The following is a 24,014-nucleotide window of genomic DNA, read 5'->3' on the forward strand; positions in this document are numbered from 1 at the left end:
ACCACTACAACAACAGTTCTCAACTGACTGAGACAAATGAGAGCGGATTCTGCTTCCAACACCTTGGCCTTGAATGCAGTGTTGGCAACCTTGTCCAAATCAAAAACCACAGAGCATCAGAGTGTCAATACTCTTTACTTTGTGGATATGCTTCGTATCAATGAAAAATTAAAAAATGCAGTGGTGTACAGAGTGCTCTTATTTAATAAAAACAAATAAAGTACGTCTGTTATAAACGAGACATTCTGTATCTTAAAAAATACTTTTGAAATGTGTAAAATTTTTTTTATAACTTGTTTGGAATATTTTTTCATATTATTGTTTTTACCAGAACTACAAAGGAGACATCTTTAAAATTTCTGTTAAATACAGTCATTTACCATAAAAAATATTCCGTAAAAGTTTGACATTGACTGTTTGAAAATATTCGATTTCAAAAAGTGTATGCCTTATTTGAACAATTATCTCAAATCTCAAAAAACATTTGTCGGATATATTATTATTTTTTGATAATATACCTACAACCACCCTGCATAAACATTGATAACAAATAACGGCCAGTCCTATTGAACAGTGTAAAAATCTACAAAAATGTAAAAAATATAAATTATTTTTAGGTATACAAGGTGTTAAATCTCGAGAAAGTCTTGTAATGTCAGTTACAGAAGATCCTTTCGGCAGTGCTCCTTTTAGTCTTCCTATTAGGACCCGTGATAGATCAAACAAAGCAGGACTACATTCCTCAGGTAATCAATCTTAATACTGTAAGAACTAGGTCTACCATTCTTGTTTTTCTTTTTGCTGTAAGCAGGATATCGAGAGCTATTAATTTTTTAAATAGAATATAAAATATAATTTTATCCAATATAATTATTTTGCTCTTTTTGAGATACTATATAACAATAGTAGATTTGATAATATTCAGTATATATTCTTAGATTTACTTAGATCGAGATATTGTAGTACTAATATCAGAGTATGGGGACAGGTAGTGCTGTGTGGACAATTATTTAATTATTATTGATAATGAAGATTAATAATACAACTTTTCGTGAATGGGCTTGGAGCAAAACATTCCATTGTCAGATTATAGGTAATTTTTCTCAACAGTTGTATCGTACATTATTGCAGAAAAAATACGAAGTTTTGTGAAACGTAAAACTTTGTCATAAAGTTAAAAAATTGATTACTTCTACATATTAAAAAAATATATGCAATTGGTTGATTAAATAATTTGGAAATATTATATAAATTGTTTTATGACCAGTGCCTACTGCAGTTAGCACCATTTATAAAAAAAAAAATACATTTTAATTGGCTATTGAAATAGGCAGAGCCAACTTATTTTCTATTGTTATTACTTAATGTAGCTTTCAAAACCATAAAATTACTCGTGTGAAATCAGTCGAAATGTAAAATATATATGGGACGTTCCCCATCAAACGGAACAAATGTGTGCCCAAAATTCTCGTTGGCAGATGTGAACGAATAAGGGCTTTAAAGATTCTTTAGGAATGCTCCTTTCGAAAAGCGAGTGGCTCCTTCAAAAATTCAAAATTGCTACCCAGTATGGTCTCCAGCAGAAAAATCATATACATATTGAGAAAAGAATATTTGTAAAAAACTCATTTTAATGTAAATTTAATCTGAAATTTCGAATTAGCGGATTCAATATGGCGCCTGTAACGCCCAAAAGACACTAAAATTCACAAAATCAACATGGCGCCCGTTGGGGTAAAAAATCGTATACATTTTTAAGAAACCGATACTAACGATCCCAGAATTCATTTTAACTTGAAAAGAATCACTGGGGATTCTTTAGATCCATTGTCTGATTTTCCAGTCAAATTATCAAATCTCAAAATGGCGGATCCAATATGGCGCCCATAATAGGCATAAATTGCTGAAGTTCAAAGGAAATCCAAAAGAGAGTTAGGTTTACCTTTACCTGTAAACAAGGCTAATTTAAGGATCTTTGGGCTGATGTATGATATTGTTGAGTCATGTTTATCAATACAAAAATGGCATATCCAATGTGCCGTTTTTCAAGCTTAAATGAGAAGAATTAATTTAGAAATTTGTGAAAAATGTGCAATGAAAGAAAATATTATCTTAAATCTTTCCTACTTGAAAATTTTACAAAAAAAATCGTACAGACCTTTTTACGAGAATATCCTGTGTGTTATATGCAAGCAATTTTTTTCCATTGTTCAATTTTGTTCCAAAATATTTAAAACTTACTTGCTGCTTCTTAGTAAATAGTAACTTTTACGATAGAAAAATTAATTTGAAACAGACATGACACAATTTACTTTTGAGTTGATATAACATTTGTATAGCTATTGGGTCATTAACTCATTTATTGCAGATAATTCGACTAAAATCAAAAAGAAATCTCGAAAACCCTTTAGTAAGCCTTATTTACATAAATTCAGTCGTTCAATCATAAGTACTTCCTGCAAACTTTAGCAGTTCATGCCTGTTATGGGCATCCGCCATTTTGAGATTTGATAATTTGACACTGGAAATTAAGACTATGGATGTAAAGAACCCAGTGAGTCCTGTTAAGTTAAAATGAATGATTCTGGCATCATTAGTATAGATTTCTTAATAATATCTGCGATTTTTTATCCGTACGGCGCCATGTTGGATCCACCATTTTGAGATTCAATGAATTGACTAGAATATTACTCAGAATCCACGAATCCTCTAATAAGGCTTTTTGGGGTAAATTTAATTGCTGTGCGATCTTTAATACTATTTCTTTGTGAATTTTAGTGGCTTTTGAGCGTTATAGGCGCCATATTGAAAATTCGCCAATTCGAAATTTGAATAAAAACTATAGTTACTTTAAAAGCACGTCAAGTACATATATTTTAATGCTATATTTGGATAAATTTGTCTTAACATGAGTTTTTTACAAATATTCTTTTCAAATACATGATTTTCTGCCGACTTTTAGCCGCCATATTGGGTCGCCATTTTGAAGTTTTGGTAGAAGCCACTCACTTTTCAAAAGGGGCCTTCCTAGCCTTTATTCGTTCACATCTGTCAACGAGACTTTTTGGCACAGCTTTGTTCTGTTTGACGCAGAACATCCCACATATTTTTTTATAATGTTAGAAACTTTATTTAATTATATTTACATGGCAATGTAATTTTTCAAATTAAGTATTGTGCAATGCAAAATAATCATTGGTGGGTGTCATCAAGAAATATTAAGGTAACGAGGCATATTTTAAATCAGGTAGATGTAACATTTGACATCTAGTAGAGGGAAGAACTTACAACCTTTTTTATTATTTTAAAAAATTGTGTGTATGTAATGTATGTGATACAATTTGTGTTTGTCGTTTGTATGTCGACTAACATTTTTGTCTATATCATGTTGTTAAAATTGTTGGGATACATACATTTATTTTAAATATAATCCTAAATTGGAATTAAATTTTCAAAATAGATATGACAAACTTCAATCCTAGGATTCAATCAAATATTAAGATAATTTATATATAAATTGTGCTCTAAATTAAATTTCAACAATTAATATATATTAACTAATGTATAATAAGGCTCAACCTTCATAATTAAATGGTACTTAATATAGAAATATGACATAGTATTAGCATTCCAAAAGAAATATAAAGACAATTTTTACTAGTCAGATTAGATTTTTTTGTAAATATTTCCTTTAGAAAATTGTTTAAAAAATTGAAATTCTGCAAAATATCAGAGTGTATATGGTAGATAACTAGTAAATTGTTTGTGTATACCGCTTGTTTTTTTAGTTGAGAAAATGCACACATACAAATTTATAGGTTAATACCATTTGTAAATATATATCTATGGATATATCGCTTCCTTAACTATAATGACATACCCTCCACTTTTTAGTTCCAAAACGATACAAGTAAATAAGTAAAATGAAATGCTTCACCATAATACAAATGTTGTCTTGCTTCACCATAAATTAAAACGATATCCATCAACTCCGAATTGCTATACATGCTAGCCATTTTTGACACTAACTACTAAAAAACTATTGTAAACACCACCACAGTAAACACTATCGCAACGATGACAATTGTACAATCGGATTTCAGTATTCGGACTCGCTGAGGCCATGTGGCTCTCCACGCGTATTGCGTGTGACGCTAGAGACTACAGTTGCCCGGCTATGTAATGGTTGAATGTACTACAACTTCAATAATTTTTTTCTCGGAAACTATAAGGATTTTACAAAAAATTTTTTTACGATATTGACTCCATATCTCAGACCACATTTTTTGGATATGTTGTGAATCACCTTGTATAAATGGTTCAAGTTATACTTATTAATACATATATGGTGGTTATGATGTGAAACAGAGTTAATCCAAGGTAACTCGATCAATACGATGGTCCGTTAATTGTTGAGTTTGCCGCAGTTTTAGTGGAGCTTAGGCTCTCCGCGGCTAGGGGGCAGCACAGTCAACACTTTCAAATCTAAAAATGCTTACCATAAAAAGAGAAGGTTCGTTACTTAAACTGTTATAATGTGGTAATAAAGGTGTCATTCGTGGCGCCCCCTGGAGCTGACAGCTTACAAAACATCGCAATTTGTGGGCATTGGTCAACTATTCTTTAACTTATACGGTAGCGTAACTTATAAACTCATCGGTAAATGTGTGGCAAGGGATAATGACATAGGTATGTCAAAAGAAAACTGATATAATAAGAGGCAGTGTGAGTGGGGGGTACGTCAAAACAAAGTTTCGGAACGTAATGATGGTATTTCCTATAAAACGTAATTAGAACTAGATGTATATAAGTACAACAAAGGCTCTAACAAAGCAGCATTAAAAATAGAGAACTTGTATTCTTGCCTTACTTCAGATAATTCTGTGAAATACATAGATTCATTACAAAAAATTGCTTATAGTTTTCTTCTTTAATTTGTCCATTACCGTATCAATTATAACAAGGATAAATTTAAATAATCTCCGCAGGCAAACATTTAGTTGTAAAGTTTTTTTTTAATACTATGTTTTAATTTTAAATCATATAAATATGAGTTAGTTTCAACAAATAATTATTTTATTCTTAAATAAATTTTGAAATTTATACCGGGTGATTCAATTTGGTATTTGCGACCTCGTATCTCTCTTATTTTAACAAATAGCTACAACAAACCCTATATATTTTTAAATCGCCGCTCAAACTCTATCAAATGACATTATTAGATCATCTCCATGGTAACATATGTCACAATTGCTATAGTCAACTGTTTTTGTTCAAATGGCACACTATATATTTTTTTATCAATTTTGGAAGATATTTTTTTTTCTGCGTTCAGCTATATAAGGAAGTCTATAGTTTCTTTAGAAATATTGCTAGAAAAACAGCAAAAAAGATTAACCTTACTTTCAGTAGTTTTATTCTGAAAAATGATAGCCATCTGCGGAAACAAGTTACTATGTTTTTTAAAGTAATATGTTTTATTTTTAATACGATAATAATATAACAATTTAAAACAATACTTAATTCAAATCTTCAAAATGACCTCCATTTGCTTCCAAACACAGAATAGTTCTGTTTATCACTCCCTCTATACAAACACATTCTAGTGTTTCTTCATTTAATCTCCGACATTCTACTCTTACTCTGTTTTTAAGGTCGTTACGTAAGGCCAAAGAAAGAAATCTATAGGTGTGAGATCCGGAGATTTAGCAGGCCAGTTAACATCTTTATTGAATGTTCTTCATCTTCCTCTTCCTTTCTGAGTTTAAAAACTCTTATTTTCTTCTGAAAACTTTCATCTGCCGCCAAATTCTTGGCTAACTTTTGGAAAATTTTATCTGAAATTGTCTCTGCGGAAAACTATGTTGGTATAAATACCTGGCAGTTTTCGGCCCTCGCCATAAATTAAAATCATATCTAGTTTTTTGGTTACTGTAAGTATTCATGTTATAATTAGATATTTTATAGACAGAATAGGTAGGTACAAAATGTCAACTATTTTAATAAACCGTTATTTAGAAACGTCAAAATTCAGTTGTTTCTACAGCTGGCTATCATTTTTCAGAATAAAGCTACTGAAAGGAGGGTTCATCTTTTTTGCTGTTTTTCTAGCAATATTTCTAACGGAACTATAAATTTCCTTATATAGCTGAACACAGAAAAAAAAAATCTGATAAAAAAATATATAGTGTGCCATTTGAACAAAAAGAGTTGACTATAGCAATTTTGACATATTATTATGTTACCATGGAGACGATCTAATAATGTCATTTGCTAGAGTTTGAGCGGCGATTTAAAAATATATAGGGTTTGTTATAGCTATTTGTTGAAATAAAAGAGATATGAGGCCGCGAATATTAAACTGACTCACCCGGTATATTAGATGACTATTTTGTTTTTAATTTTATTGTGCTTGTAATTTCATGAATTTTATGTAAATGAACTGAAGTAATTGCATCAATACGGTTCCTTAGTAGTAAATTTTGTGATAAACACTAAAATATGTCAATGTTGAATTATATTAATGGTTTTTTCTTGTTTCTAGTATTATAGATACTTGTGATACTAAATATTTGAATTGTAAATTGCATGTATTCAATCAAGTTATATAAAATGATGTTAAGTTTGGTTAATCCAAAGAAATTTGGAACAGCATTTTTAGAAATATTTTCATTTCCATTGGGTTATAAATCATTTCTTTTTCTTTTGCATTCTTTCCAACACCTCGCTTATTTACTTACATTTCCTTCTATGTGGAACTTTATAGTTATTATAACAAGAATATCACTGACTGTATTGAAAAATTGTTATTGTGATTGTCTTTACTAACTAGAAGAAATAAAATTAATTCTTGTACAGCTATTATTGTATTTTATGCAGCAATAAAGTTGCTTTATGTTATAATTATTCTATTTATTTACCTCATTTTCAAGGAAAAGTTAAAAATTTTCACGTGAAATTTTTACCTTTTTCGAACCTTCTATGAATATCTCTAAAAATGGCTGTTCCAGAATAACGGTGGTGGGCTTCTACTAATATTGTCCAGTAGTAATAGATACAATTAACTTACCCACTATCAGTTCATTTGAACAGCCTTTTTGTAAATATATCCTCAGACGTGCATCGGCTTTGCTGTATACTATCATTTGCTTTAAATAATCTCGCTAATATAAATTAAAGCATTCTCTCATCATAATTGTGTAAAATTAAAATGAAAACGTCCCCAAAAAAATTATCTTTCTCGTTTGGTGAATTATGTCGCCTCCTGTTCCAGATAAATAAAGTAAGTTTAAAAATTAAGTTATATTTCATACGGGGTGTTTCTATTTATAGATGTACAGACTATTAACATAATAATTAAAAAAAAATAAGCTCAAATATCTTTTATTAAATAAATCCTAAGAATGAGTAAGAAACTATAAATTCCTCAGTATTGCAAATCATAAGTTTTGTCGGCAAATTTTTTTATTTGAAATAACACATTCTCAAAATACCCTGTACCAATTTATATAAAGATCTATTTGTTTTTAAAAGTTACATACAATCTTAAAAAAGTAGTAGTTCCTTGTATACAGGGTGTCACCTATCGAATGTTGCATACTTCAACTATATTAGGATCATATTCGATGCAAAGTAATAAATTATTGCCTGTCAAGGGATCCAGTGCAGTACGGTTTTAAGGCGGTTACAAATTGAATAATTTTTTTATATGTACATTATGAAGGGATCAGTTCACCTACAAAAATTCCTATATTCTCATAAACTATGTATTTTAAATGTAATTTATTATTTGTTTTTTAAATTCGCTCGACAGGTTAGCATTTGACATATAACCAACCATTTCGTACACTTGATTCACCTGGGTGACTACAGCTATTACCAGAACTAGTCCAATAAATAGGTAGAAGAGCTTACAAAAAATACCTAAAAAATTCATAAAATTCAAAAAATGGTTTTTCGCTAATAATAAAAAAAAAACTTGAACTCCAATCGAAAAAGGTTAAATGAGAAAGTTTAGCTATTGAAAAAACCTATCGATTCGTATTTTTAAATATATCGATTGCTATATTACTTTTCGAGATATATTGAAAAAACCGTCAAAAATCGACTTTTTGTTTTTGCTGTATCTCTTGCAAATTAAGATTTTGTAACTTGTTACTTGCTGTAAATGTAGCCCTCGGCAAGCAAAAAAGTACCTTTTTTTAAAATTAAAAAATATAAAAATTTTTTCGAGTTATAATGATTTCGCGAAAATCGGCTTTTTTTTCTCGACGAATAGTCGTAGAGAAACGAATCAGGGCTCAGTTTTTTCTTTAAGAGTTGTACTTTCATGGTAAAAAAGAGTGATAACGATTTTAGATGATTTTGAAAAAAATAAAAATTTGTTGGTCTCATTTTTCTTGAATATCTTTTCGATTTTCATTTCTCGATAATGTCTATTACAGGAATCGATCAATGAGTAATTCAAACACGTCAAAAGAATCATGGTCTAATTTTGATGACTATATGATATTTTTTTCAAAGGTAATTATGCTTTTGAGGCTGTCGTAAACGTCATATTTTGGTTTATCTCGTCGAGCTATTCCAAATTAAGTACAAAAGAATTTTTGTACATCCAGAAGTCGAGATAATGAAGATTTTGAAAGTAAGAGCGCTTTTGAATGCGTGAATTCAGTTTTCGGCGCGGCCAAGTAGCGTTACCCCCAGTCCGCCGCCCTCTACTGTTAGCTCGCGCCGCCCTCGAATGCTTCGGTTTGACGCACAATTAAAAATGTAGAAGTAGCTAAAATGAACCACAGTATTTTTTTATTGAAAATATGTCTTCAACTTCAATCTCTGTAAGAATGGTAGCTGTAGCACTTAAATAGCGGCCTGTGGAATTTTTTGAAAAAAAAATTTCTCGGCTCCAGAAGGTCAAAGAGCAACTAAAAAAAAAATCGCGTAAAAATGCCAGCAGATTCTAGAAATGAAAATCGAAAAAGATATTCAAGAAAAAGGTGAGCAAAAATTTTTTACTTTTTTCAGTCATCTTTGGACACTTGAAATGAATAAAATCGTTACCACTCTTTTTTACCATGAAAGTACAACTCTCAAGGAAAAAAAATGAGTCCTGATTCATTTTCTCTGCGACTATTTGTCGAGCAAGAAGAGCCGATTTTCGAGATGACTTTTTTTTTGAAAAATCGATATAACGAAAAATTTTTAACATTTTTTAATTTTAAAAAAGGTACTTTTTTTGCTTGTTGAGAACTACATTTACAGCAAGTAACAAGTTTTAAAATCTTAATTTGCAAGAGATACAGCAAAAATAAAAAAAGTCGATTTTTGACGGTTTTTTCGATATATCTCGAAAACTAATATAGCATTTAAATATATATATTTAAAAATATGAATCAATAGGTTTTTTTAATAGCTACAACTTTCTCATTTAACTTTTTCGATAGGAGTTCAAGTTTTTTTTAATTCGCGAAAAACCGTTTTTTAACTTTTATGAATTTTTTTTAGGTTAACTTCGCCGTTTATGCGCCACAGGAAAAATACACTATCTTTCTTAGAATTTTTTTTCCTATATCACCATATTTTTTGTTTCCAGGTGGTAGTTTTTGTAAATTTAACATAAGACCGTGACAAATTGATTGGACTAAACACAATGCGTATGATGCGGTATTTCAGTTTTTACATTCAATTTCATTTTAAATTTGAAATTCATCTTGCGCGTTGTATAAATAATGACACGGTTTTCCTTTGATAAAAGATCCACAACTTTTTACTTTACTTTACATCGAATACGATCCTACTATAGAACGCCCTGTATGATTTAACCTAATAGAAACATAATCACTGCATACTTCATGAAGAGAAACTAAGCAACAGCAAATTTTCCTGAAATCAATTCATTGGGTTCTGAGTTAAGAAGAAAACAAGAAATAAAAAGAGAAACTTTAACATCGTGTTACTTTTTTGTGACATATGTTTAAGCAAGTTTGGTTAAATCGACACCATTTGGGTACTAGATTATACCCTTGATATGTCTAACATTTGTTAGGTGACACCCTGTATTTTAATTTATTTTGACTAGTGTACAAAATATTTTTTTATTTATTTAATACTGAATTGGAGTCCAAAAATTAAAAAAAATTTTTTTAAAGTTGACAAAAAAATCGTATCAGGCTTACAATGTTTTTTTCTTGATATGTTAAGAAACTGTACTCGTACACCCATAAATTGATGCAGATTTGCTTCAAATTCTTGTTCTAAGAGTGTTTTATCGAGTTTAATTTTGAATGTCACGATACGCAAATCATGTGTTGAGGCAGTGGAGTATGGTAATTGAAATACAGCATAAATAACAGTTAATAAGAAATAAAAATGAAAATTATCTGCACTAGAGGAGTGCAGCCACAAAACTTTTAGACAAAGTATACATTTTAACTTATCACCTTTATCATTATTTTTTATCTAATATCTACTTTCTTGAACTGTACATCCATGTACTTAAGTGAAAATGGAAAAATTGTTTGTGATATGCATATCATAATGTATGGAAATAAAAAGTCTATTATTGAAGCCGTTAAGGTATGTATATCGAATGTAGTAATTTTAAATATTGTTAAAAATCAATTTTTTTCTGAAAAAACATATAATTTTGTAAACTGTGTAAATTTTTTCTAACAAAAGAAAATAAAATCAATTGTAGAGGTGAATTAAAATTCAACAATAATGTGATCAAATTAGTCACAAAACACGTAATTAAAAGAAAATTAAAATATGTAATCGAAAATAAATTAATCTGCTCTTTTTGTTATACTCAATAAAAACTTAAAATATGTTTGACTGTTAAAGTAGTAGTTTATACAGGGTGTTCCTTAATGATATGTGAATATTTAAGGGTGTGATTCTACATGGAAAATTAATGCTTGTTTTGCTTTATAAATTATGGTCCAAAATGTTCCATTGCGAAAATACGGGGTGTTAAAATTTTAAGACTTTAAGAAAAAAAAAGGAAATTAATTAATATATTCGAAACCGCATGAGATATTTCAGTGATATTTAGTAAGTAGCGATAGTTGATAAAGGCGCATGTTGTTCAATGCAAACATAATTGTTAGCTCTAACAGTGTTGTGCATATAAGCACTGACTTTGATATTTTTAAAGAAAAAAATGGCATGCCAAACATTTTTTCCCAAATAAAGGAAGATCGTTAGATATTTGAATATTTACCATCAAATTGATTGGAGAATTTTAGTGGATTTTTGTTATATTCGAACTACATTTTAAAAGTAGAGACATTATTTCCTAGAGATTTTCCAAACCGTGTCACTTTTTGTCAGTGGTAGCTTCATAATGTTGCGCAAAATCCGCAATTTGGTGCACACATTCTGTTCACAGACAAAGCTAATTTTTTAAGAAATGCCATTCAAAATTTTCACAACAATCATTTGTGGACAGATGAAAATCCACATGCCATAATGAAACTCATTTCCAACACCAATTTTTGGTTAACCAGGAATTATTGGTGACCACTTTATTGGACCATTCTTCCTGCTGAGATGACTTAATGGACGACAATCTTACAGCAATTTCCTTCAAGAAGAATTGACTTTGTTGCTTGAGGATGTTCCGATAGTAAAAATAAACCAAATATGGTACATGCACGATGGTGCACCAGCACATTTCAGTGTAATGGTTCACAATTATTTACAAACTGTTTATCCAAATCGGTGGGCCTCAAGAATGGCCACCAAGGTCCCCCAACCTCAATAGCTTAGATTTCTTTTTATGGGGTCACCTTAAGACGCTAGTAAACACAAGTCCCATTAATATTGTAGAGGAATTAAGAGAAAGAATAATTGCTGCATGTGATAGAATAAAAAATACTTCGGGAATATTTCAACGATTGTGCAATTCCATGACAAAGGGCGGAAACATGCATATTAAGTAAACGAGGCCATTTTCAATAATTTTTGTAATGATAATTTGATATTAGTTGTAATGTTATGTTATGTTAATGATGTATGTTGTTAATTGTTGTTGTTCATTACGCGCAGGTGCCAGCCTATAGTGTATTTAATTTTTGCTATTAAATTATTAATAATTCTGTAAGTCTTTTTTGCTCGAAAATGGCACATCACAGGACAAAAACTCAAGAGAGCTCTTATTTTTCGAATTGAACGGGGATTTCAAAAATAATTTTATTTGGTAAAAATCATTGGCGTACCAATTTTTTTTTTTTAAATATTAAAGTAAGTGCTCGTGGTCACGCCACTGTTTGAGCTAAAAATGATGTTTGTATTGAAAAACATGCGCCTTTATTAACTAACACTACGTACTAAATATCACTAAAATATCTCAAGCGTTTCAAAAATAATAATTAATTGCCTTCCTTTTCCTAAAATTTTAACACTGTATTTTCACAACGGAGCATTTTAGGACCATAATTTATAAAGCAAACTATCATTAATTTTCCATATGAATCGCTCCCTTAAATGTGCTCATATCATTAAGGAACACCCTGTATATTTATGATAGTATCATATGCATCATAGGCCGCCTACTGTCTTTTGTTTTTGAAATAATAGGTCGTCAAAGATAATTTTTTATAATCAAATTGCCATATCATTTCCAAAGAGCAATGCATTTCATTGAAATTTGGTACAAGTAAGTTTATCATCCTGCAAATTTGTTGCGCTTTTTTCTCTAACACTGTATGTATTGAATTATATATAAAAAAAACAGTTGACTTACTTTAGTCTAAAAGTTTGAGTAACCTTAGTCCAAAAATACTTTATTTAAAAGTTAAAGGGTGTTAAAATTGTACTTTTCAAATGGTTTTTCAATAATATCCTAGATAACTGGTACAAATTTGGTACATGTTATAAGGGCATGGGAACCCAGAAAATCATCCTCAAACATTTAATTCTCTACATCAGTGACGTACAGGGGCACATATGTCAGTCTCTTGAAAATATTTTCCATGCCTATGGATCTTTTAAGGAGAATGACTTAATTGTCTGACCACCACAAAAAATATCTCGTCAATTTCTCTTTAAATTCTGAGATTTCAAGTAAAAACAGAAGATTCAATGTGCTGCTCTTGAAAATTAGAAGTAAGTATGGGAAATGAAAGATTTTAGCAGTTATATTTATATGAACTCTTTTCGTTCCTATAAGAAACCGAATTGATTGTACTTGTGATTCTAGTGTGGGATTTTGGGATTAAAAATATTGACCCTAAATTTTATCAACAGTAAAATCACGAGCTTTTCTTTTTATCAGATAAACTTCTCTTTGTAACGAAATAATTTTGCCAATCAGTCAATCAGTTCTTCCTGTTGGGGTTCCCTCTTGATTTTTTTCACTTTTAAAATGGTACATTTTACAGTTTGCAGCCTCTCCACGCCTCTAAGCCAATTCATAAGAAGCTATATAAAAGCATTTTTTTTGTAGTCACTCTGGTTCATTTATATTCCCCAATTTTGCCATTCTCAGTATATTTTCCTTGTCTATTGCTATTACAGTTTCTTGCATCACGAGCTTTTTTAAAAAGTTATGTCGGTAAAAAGATCAAATTTAATGTTATATTCAATGAAACATTTTTCTTTAATCATCTTTACAGTTGAATTCCAGATTGTTTTAACTGCATGTTCTTTGTAATCTTCCCCAGTTTTCTTTTTCATATTATATGCCCAATCCTTTAACATATTCGCTATATTTTCTAATGGAGTTATTCTGACGATTCATATTATGTATATTTTATACTCACACTTTCAACAGTACTTAATAATTGTAATGACAGGAAACTTTTTAAAAGCTACGCAACTTTTTATCGCTGTCAAAGTGACAAAAACATCACTATTATATACACATTTTTATATGGGACTTAATTTATCTATAAAAAAAAAGTGGTACTGATTTTGATAAAAAATAGTTATTTATGGTACTGTGTTACGGTATATATAAGTCACGCTGGGAAATGTTTTCCCAAGTGACTTATATGACGTAACACACGAGTACCAAACAAAATTTTATCCAACACTTTCATAGAATTTCGTTTTAATAATAAATAAAAGTAACTAAAAATTTCAAGTTGTCATGTCAGAAAAAGTAATTTAACGAAATCAAAATATTTTTAAATATTACTAAGGATGCGAGCGTCAACCTAAATTGTGTCTCTAACCAAGGGTTTCATAACTCACTAGTGAGTTATAGACCACATTATTCCTTTAAAACCAAAGAAATTATAGTATCATTATACAGGCTGTTACAAATTCGCTTCTCACTACAGGGATTTCGAAAACGGTAAGAGATACAAACTGGCTTAAATGGGGGCAAAGTTGCGTAATCAGGGGACCAACTTATGCCTCTAAAAAATTAAGGCTAACATGATTAGTTTTCGAAATATTTGAAAAAAAACAAAATTTTGGAAATCCGTTTTTTTTTTTCATTTCAGCCTTGTTTGAGGTGATATTGAAAAAAGAAGAACACTTTCTCATGGCCACTTTTTGCCCTCTATCGAATGGTATAATCAATTTTTTTATGTAACCTTTCGCCTCTCCAGGACCATCATCAACTTTTAAACGTTTTTTTAAATACAACCCTAGAAATTTTATTACATTTTTTTCAACCCTTCACGACCCCCAATACTGTACTGCCTCAGCCCGAACCAGATTCAGCCGTTTTGTCTTCAGTGTATTTGTTCCAAATTTATCTAAATTTTTTATTTAGATTTCTTTGTTTATTGAATTATCGTACACTGTAAGTGTCGTTAGACCCTGTGAAATTCATCTAGTTATTTAAACTATTACCACCACCCATTAAAATAAAAAATTATTAGTTTTATTCCCGCGTCCATAGTTATTTCTAGGCTTCTCGAGTGCTCAAAATTCAAACAAATTCCGATCTATTTTTTTTTCCTGATATTCATACAAGTACATCTGACATGCTCTTTAACAGTTGCGGTTACAGGTATAATAAATTCCGATAATATTACACTGATCTTCAATTTCAGCGTTTGCCAAAACAAAAATGTTTTTGAACATTTACTGAAATTTTTTGAAGAATAATATTCAGTTGGCGTTCTGGTTGTTCATATGCATTTTTAAGAATTAATTTGTCATAATTAAATTAAAATTGTAATAATGTTTTAATTTTGACACAACAACTTATTGAGTTATGTATGACCAAGTGTTGGTAATAGTTAATAATAAATGTGTTATTGTAACGCATGTTGGTAATAGTTTAAATAACTAGATGGATTTCACAGGGTCTAACGACACTTACAGTGTATGATAATTCAATAAGTAATAATAAAAATTTAGATAAATTTGGAACAAATACACTGAAGATGAATTTTTCGAGACAAAACGTCTAAATCTGGTTCAGGCTTGGGGATAATGAAGGCTTGCAAAAAATGTAATAAAATTTCTAGGGTCGTATTTAAAAAAATGAAGTTGATGATGATCCCAGACAGACGAAACGTTACTTTTAAAAATTGATTATGCCATTCGATAGAGGGCAAAGTGGCCATGAGAAAGTGTTGATTTGTTAGAGGTATAATGTTGGTCCCCTAATTACACAACTTTGCCCCCAATTAAGCTATTTTGTACCTCTTACTGTTTCCGAGATGCCTGTAGTGAGAAGCGAATTTGTAACAGCCTGTATATTTACAAGTGTTGGATAAAAACATTTTATAAACTAATTTTAGGTTAGATACTTAAATTCAAATCAAAGTCCTTTATTAGACTAAACAATGCCTTTACCATGAATAGGTATTGTTATTATTACTCAAATGTGCCAGCTTTTAGTTAGAAAAGATCCTGGTGAGGAAGAATTAAAACTTACAAAACACTTGGGATTTTGAGATTTTGAAATTCTGGGATTGATCTCTACTATAAAGTCAATTTGGTATCTTTTTTCAAAGCGGCAAATTGAATTTAATTTTGAAATTCAGTCAAGTTTCATAGGTGGGGAAAATATTTTCAAAAATAAGGGTAGTCATCAAATTTGATTCATACACCTTATGTCAGTTCACAGAATTAATTTAAAAAAAAACAGCAAAAGTAAGAAGTTTAACACCTTATAATTTTTAAACAAAACATTATTTCACTAAGATAAATTGATTAAAATTCAATTGTTCCTATCTCAGCAATTAGTGGGTGCTGTATGGCCACTATTTTCTAGGACACCCTGTATAAGGAATACAAATATTTTCCTGAAGTTTATATTTTTTAAATTTATTTAAGTGTTATACTTTTAATTTTATTATTACTAATTCATTAATTTGATAACTTTCAATTGCAGTTACACCAGTGTATAAAAAAATCATAACAGAACCTTTGATCGAGGAGAGCCTCCCCTATGATTACTCGCCAGAGCAAAATCTAGTTTCTTCTGAAGGAGAAGCACCTCTCATTAAAACAGAACCCGAGAATGATATGTCTCCGCCTTACATAAAGGCGCCTTTAGAGGACCGTTCGAAATATGAAAAGTTAATACAGGGTGTATATGATGTAACTTCAAACAGTAGCTCTGAAGAAGAAGTCGAGAATATTAAACCACAAGATAAAACGAAAAAGAAAAGAAAAATCAACATCCCCGAGAAACTACATTCTGTATATAAAACTGTTGAAATACCTATTAAAAACTTTAGATCTGAACGTAATAGAGAAGAAAAGGCAACCGAAAATGATAAGCGGAGGCCCGATAAAAAAAATGGCTCTGTTGCCGTAGATTCGGATGATTCAATAGGATCTGCAAGCGATTTAAGAATAGACGAAGATGTAGTGGAAGCCGCACCTGTCAAAGAAGATGCAGTTAGTGAAACGATTAGCGAAAGTATAAAGACCTGCGGTTCGTCCGCGTACCACGCAGAATGCGAAAGTATGGCTACGCACGAAGAAGACTGCACAAGTAGAATAATAAGAGCTAAACAGCGGGAAGAAGCTAAGAAGGCAGCTATTCAATCGGAAGATATGTTATTTGTAGGTCATCAATATGGCGAACGACCTTTGCTCATGGACGACGAGTTAGATTCAGACTGCGAAATTAAATTCAATCCAAAGTGGACGCCTGATAAAGCTAAAAAGAAACAAACTGATATATGGATAGCCCCGTCTAGTAGTTTTGAGGATCACGATGTATTTGCAATGGCCCCATTCGGTAAAACAAAAGTAAAAAGTAGACAAACCGAAGAGGTTATTGAGGTGAAAGAGCAGGAAAATATATTGCCTGTACCAGTTCCGCAGGTTTTTGAGAAAGAATCCTTTGCGGATTTTTCGGTCAACCAAGTAGATACCGATAATACTGAGATCAAACCTACCAGTAATATTTCCCTAAATCCTTTTCTCAGTTCTGATTTCGGTGTCGATAATGAAGCACCCGCTACATCAAATTACAACATACTGACAATAAATTCGAATTTCGATAGCGGAAATGTAGTAACTCAACCAATAAATTTCTTTGAACAAGCAGCATTTGAAACGAACTTCATTAGTATTCACCATTATTCACCTGTTGCTTCAAGTAAAGAAGGAACTGTGTTTGAAGGCGTTAACACGCCAGAAAAAGAACAATATTTCATAGATTTGGAGAGTCCCCAGGAGTTTCAGTTGCCACAAGAAAAAAACAATTTTTCCGTGAAAAGTAGCTCATCAGGTAATTTTCACGAAGAATTATTTGCGTCAGAGCCACAAGACGTATTCCAGAAAGGGAAGAAGGAAAAAAAGAAAGATAAAGATCTGAAGTCCAAGTATCAATTAATTGATGAAAGCGTGTCCGACGAGAGTTCCAGTTTCATGGCAAAGCCTGTAAAAGTGTCTAGGAACCTTAATTCTTACAAGAAAGGCAGTGGCAAATCAAAAAAATCTTCATTAAAAATTAAAATGGACGGTGGATTTAGTAATATGAGCTTCGAGGATTTTCCCTCTGACGAAAGGGAAATTATAGAAAGCTCTATTATGCCCTTTGAGGTTCTGAGAACTCCTGAACAAGAAGAAAAGAAATTTGGTTCCAAAAGGATGGGTAATCCATTTTCCTGAGAAGTTGTTATTTGAAAATAAAAACCTAGAAGTATTCTCCTAACGAATTGATAATGTCATTTAGTGCAGCTAAAGATGGACTTGATATTTAATGTTTTATTAGTTTTAAAATCACTTTATACACGTGAAAGTACTGTTTGAAATTGAAGCTTTGAATTTTAGTACTTTAAATTTATAGTGGTAGGTAGTAAGTTTAAAATTTTTCTATTTTTACTTCACTGTTCGGTGCGGAAATATGGATGAAAAATTATTGAATTTTTTTTTTTAATTGAATATGGTTTTTGTTACGTTTTTTGACAATTTTACAATTCAGATTTAAATTTCATCAGTATTAGCTACAAATCGAGTATTTTCAATTCTGTACAGGTAACTTTGAGGTCTGAAAATAATATGTGATTATTTAAAATCTTATATTTTATTTTACGCAACACTTAGGTAAATGAATCCTTAATCGACATACGTGGGTACCTAACTATATAGGTATGTGACTGAGTTATCATACGCATAACATAAATAAATCAAATGTAATTCTAACATTCTCGTTTCAAGAAAAATTCCAGTTCTTTTATATTGCTTTGTAAAACTATTTTCATTATTTTTATATGGCTTATCAATTTCTTGTTGCATTTAGTATGCCAATAAATGTATCTTGCAATCAAAAGAAATAAATCCATCCTGAATTATTATAGAAATTTATACAGAGTTCTTCACGGTAAGTGGCCTATTAAACATTTCACAAGGAGAAGGCAAGGTAATTGGATTTTTATAATTTTTGATATTTATGATACGTGTAGTTTGGACCTTGAATAAGAATTTTCCTTAAGTAGTTCGACACAACGTTACCGATATAATCGATTTTGAAGTTTAACCTGCCAGCTGAATCCACTACTAGATGCGACACATTTTTCAACTGGGAGCGTGGCCTAGTTAGTAGCGTTCAGTTCCGATAGTCACAACGCTGGTTCGAGTCTCGCCGCACGACATTTTTTTTTCCCCTTCAAATCACACCAATAAGTTTTTTTTTATTTTTTTTCTCATCTCGAAAATTATGAACAAACGAAATATTATGATAACTACATACGTGGTACATATATGTAGGAATATTCTTCAAATATTTCATTAAACTGCACAATAAGGTTTCTTTAAAAAAACAAACGAGGTCAGGTAGGATGTTCTTCTATTATATATTTACAATTAGTATTTGACATTTTACGCAGTGTGGCACAATCTTTCAAAATGTTAACGAAGTTTGCTTTGACGTCGATATTTTGAAAATAAAATGCGCCTGTAAAAACATAACATTTATACGGTGTACTAGATGCTTAAAAAATTTCTGCTTCCCATGTTTCTATGATAACTGTACAATTCTGGCTCGTGCCACACTGCTTAGAATGTCAAATATTAATTGTAAATATAAAATAAAGAAACATCCTACTTAACCTCATTTGTTTTTGTAAAGAAACCTTATTGTTAATTCATAATAAATATTGTTTAGCAATCAATTGTGCACTTTAATGAAATATTTGAAAAATATTCCTACATATATGTACATAAGTAGTTATTATAATATGTAGTTTGTTCATAACATAGTTTTCGAGATGAGAAAAAAAATAAAAAAACTTATTGGTGTGTTTTGAAGGGGAAAAAGAAATGTCGTGCGACGAGACTCGAACCAGTGATCTCGTGACTGCCGGAACTGAACGCTACTAACTAGGTCATGCTCCCAGTTGAAAAATGTGTCGCTTCTAGTAGTGGATTCAGCTGGCAGGTAAAACTTCAAAATCGATTATCTCGGTAATTTATGAACGTTGCGTCGAACTACTTTGGAAAATACTTATTCAAGGTCCAAACTACATATACCATAAATATCAAAAATTACAAAAGTCCGATTGCCTTACCTTCTCCTTGTCAGAGGAATAAAAGACAATATGACTGAAATTTTGTTTACTGGAGTTATCAGATATGTTCTCTTCCATGAAAATAATGCCATCAACTTAGCAGTTCTGGTAATACCGAAAATATTTGTCAACATCGTTATTTTAAATAGAACACCTTATATATTATTGCAATGTAAATTAAAAATAAGTCAAAAATGTTCCTTCCTGTACCTAAATCTAACCGCTTCCGAGATAATCGACATTTTATACAAATTTTGACAGATGCAAGCGTTTCGAAAAATTCCTTACATCTTTCTTCGTTCTAGAAGCTTTCACTTGCTTTTCGGAATACACAATGAACATAAGATGCACTACATTCCGCTATTAAAATTACCTGAAGAAAGTTATACTAAGGGTCTTACGTTACATTTTGAAAACAAAACCGACAAAACTTTTTAAATTCAAATGGAACACTATATTTTTTTGCATTATATTATAGAAAAATTATCTTTTCACTGATATAGGCATTGTAAGGGTTACAGTTTCAATTTTCTTAGATATTTTCGGGTTACTTACATTCTCCAGAATATTACGTTAAAAATATCATCAAATGTGCCTTGAAAGGTGCTGTCATTCAGTATTCTCAAGTATCAAGTATTTGCTCGATAAGAAAAATGCAAAATAATTATTCTAATGAAGATATTTTGAATTTCTTTTATGTCCATGGAACATTCACCGTGAATCAAAATTATTAGCTGATTTCTATGATTTGGTATTTTGTAACTGAAACAGAACAATTAATGAAATGATTTCGGTTGCTTTTCTTCAAATTTTTCCTTAAGTTTTAATGTTGTCGTAAAATTTTTAAAGAATAGCAAAGATAAATAATTTCAAATAACTATAAATGCATTATTATAATTTTATGATATTTGGAATGAAGTTGAGAAGATACTATAATTTAAAATTTTGGTTACTTTACATTTCATTGTTTTCTTAATGAAAGGCTACTTATTTGCTCTTTATTGTACTTGCCGTTACTAATAATAGTATCCCATTGGAAGGAAATCTTATTATTTTTTTGTAAATATACTCTCATTGTTTAAAAGATGTAACAAACGTGAATCAACGCATTTTATTAATGTAATTATGAAAAAAAATTAAATAAAATAAAAAATATTTTAATGTTCTACAAAGAACGATATTGTGTGTAGCTGGCCGAGTTTCATTGGCGCATAATTCCTCAAATGTTGCAAAATACCAAATCATAGAAATGCAGCTAATACTGGTTTATGATGAATGTCCCATGGATATAAAATGAATTCAAATATCTTCATCAGAATAATTATTCTGCATTTTTCTTCTCGGGCAAATACTTGATATTTGTAGAATACTGAATGACAATACAGTGCAACCTTTTTAATCCGAACACACGTTAATCCGATCACACGCTAATCCGAACGGCCAAATCTGAACGATGACAAGAAAAGACTAGATCGCTTCACGCGTACGCGCCTAGTCGGCAGTCAGTTTATTTGTCGATAGCGAAGAACCTGCGGCGTGTCGTGTTTTGTGCAACAATTTTGTAGTTTTTTTGTAAGTAAGAAAAATAAAAAATGTGAAAAGCGTAAAATAATTCATATATGTAAATGTAACTACATGTTTATGTTTTACTTTATATAAGTTTTATGTGTCTTATATGAGTTATATTTATATTATTATAATAAAATGTGTATGTATGTACATAATATACATATGTACAAATCTTTATAGTATGTTCGATAATCCGAACAATTTGATAATACGAACAATGCCTGGCAATGTGGTGCTCGGATTAAAAAGGTTTCACTGTACTAGTATTTGCCTTTCAAGGCACATTTGATGGTATTTTAACATGATATTCTTGAGAATGTAAGTAAATCGCATATATTTGAGAAAATTTAAACTGTAACCCATACAATGCCTATATCGGTGAAAAGAGAATTTGATTTTCTATAATATGACGCAATATGTCGGTTTTAAATTTTCAAAATGTAACATAAAAAATGGGAGACTTGGTATAATTTTCTTCAATTTTGATAGTGAAATGTAGTGCATCTTATGTTTTTTGTGTATTCCGAAAAGCAAGTGAAAGCTTCCAGAAAGAAGAAAGATACAAGGAATTTTCGAAACGCTTGCATCTGTCAAAATTTTTATAAAATATTGATTATTTCAAAAACGGCTAGATTTAGCTACAGGGAAGCTTTAACATTTTTGACTCAGTTTTAATTTATCTTAAGTTCAGAAAGTTTAATTTATCTTGTTGGTAATGTAATAATACATATATGGGGGTGTTCCATTTAAAATAACGAAGTTGACAGCTACTTCCGGTATAACCAGAAGTGCTACGTTGATGGCATTATTTTCATTGAAGATATCTAATAACCCCCATAAACAAAATTTCAAAGTGAAGAACCCTGTACATGGAATATTTAATGTGTGCATTTCGTTTTCATTCGCACTAATTTCTCAAAGTTTATTATGTATATTTTTGTTTCTAAATAGATACAAAAAAAGATTTAAGTAAAAATTTAAAATTATATAGGTTTGTAATACCTACATTACATATCGTCGTTGCGCCTGCAAAATGCGACTTGTATCTTATCAAATTGTTCAGTGGAGTTAAAAAACTGTTTCTTGGCCTCTTTTATTACAGAATTACAACAATTATTTTTAATTTTACCACAGTCATAATTCTTTAGAAAATAAGATAGTTGTTTTTTACCAGCTTATGCGGTTTGATGTCGTTTATCGAATTCTCCGCTTTAACGCGTTTTGCTGAAAATATGCACATCTCACTTTGAAGGTGCAATAACGATATATTCTTCACTGTATATTGTATAAAATGGTAATTTGTTACCTTCCAGAATTACTTTTGTTGCAGAAAAATTATCACAAAGTTAAAAATTCCAATTAAGTTCTTGACACTAAAAAAAAATAATACGGATGGATAAAATTTTTCTCGAATAGCTAATAAAATAACAAAGTACGTCGTATTTGGCATGGTGAAAAATAAAGTCTTCGTAAGTTTCTGTTATTCGTAATTAGTTGTGTATTAGTTTGTTTAAATTGTATCTTTAATTACTTTATGTTTTGCACTTACAGATTCTTATATTATTTATGCAAGAGATTTTATTGATGCTTGAGAAGTTGCTCCCATTTCCTTATAATTATGAAGTTTATTTAAAAAATATCACAAGTAATATAAATTAAAAAAAAAAACATATATAGTCCATCACAATATAATAATAGTCATATAGAAATTCAAAACTTCTGAAAATCTACAAAATCATCATTCGTAAGTGTTAAACTTAGTTTTACCACACACTCGTTATGCATTTAAGACAAAATACTGATAATACTAGCAATTTTTTAAGAAGAATGTTTTAAGAAAAACACAAAATTTATTAGATTCAATTTTCATTTGTCTGGCAGAATTTATATAATCTAATATGAAGTTCTGGTAATAATAAGTAAAGAAATAATTAAGACTATTGTTGCCCCATTAAATTTTTTTCAAATACTATTAATTGATGAACAAACGCCCTTGAAAACAGCTAAATTTTTGTGAGATTTTTATATACTTTCTGACTATAGTTTTAATAAGCTTAATTAAGTTTTGTTTTCACAATTTTTCCTAAAATAATAATCATTAATATAAAACAAACGTAAATAGACTTTACGAACAGCTTTCTCGACGTTACATTACAATTTTGGTGAAAGTAAAAGTCAGGGATGTCTGCATTACAAAATATCTCTAATTACTGAAAGAAGTTTAATTCTGGAACATCATAGGGTGGCCAAACATTTTAAAAATATTTTTGATTGTACTCGGTTTTCTCTATCAAAATGTTGACAAATATATTTGTATATTTTATTACTTCAGTAATATTTGAGGTATTCGTTGATTTATTATTTCCTATATTTTTTTGGAATTTTGGCCCAAAATTTGCTGAAAGTGTACCGAGCATTAGTCTGTAAATTTATTGCAGAACTGTATTAATCATTGTTACTAAAGTGGAGTAAATTTACTTGTCTTTAACATCCGGAACATCTCGAATATTA

General features: G+C 30.3%; 1 protein-coding gene across 1 annotated transcript in view; it reads left to right on the forward strand.

Moving 5' to 3' along the window:
- LOC108915595 (AP2-associated protein kinase 1) overlaps window positions 1-19,155 on the forward strand; it is a 34,340-nt gene extending 15,185 nt beyond the window's left edge. Inside the window, exons 9-10 of the mRNA XM_018721665.1 lie at window positions 618-746; window positions 16,301-19,155. Of these exons, the coding sequence (XP_018577181.1) occupies window positions 618-746; window positions 16,301-18,036 (1,865 nt within the window). The 3' untranslated portion in view covers window positions 18,037-19,155. The remainder of the gene's footprint in view (window positions 1-617; window positions 747-16,300) is intronic.
- The last annotated feature ends 4,859 nt before the right edge of the window (window positions 19,156-24,014 follow it).

Source organism: Anoplophora glabripennis, unplaced genomic scaffold, assembly GCF_000390285.2.
Source record: "Anoplophora glabripennis isolate ALB-LARVAE unplaced genomic scaffold, Agla_2.0 scaffold1338, whole genome shotgun sequence".
Taxonomy (NCBI): domain Eukaryota; kingdom Metazoa; phylum Arthropoda; class Insecta; order Coleoptera; family Cerambycidae; genus Anoplophora; species Anoplophora glabripennis.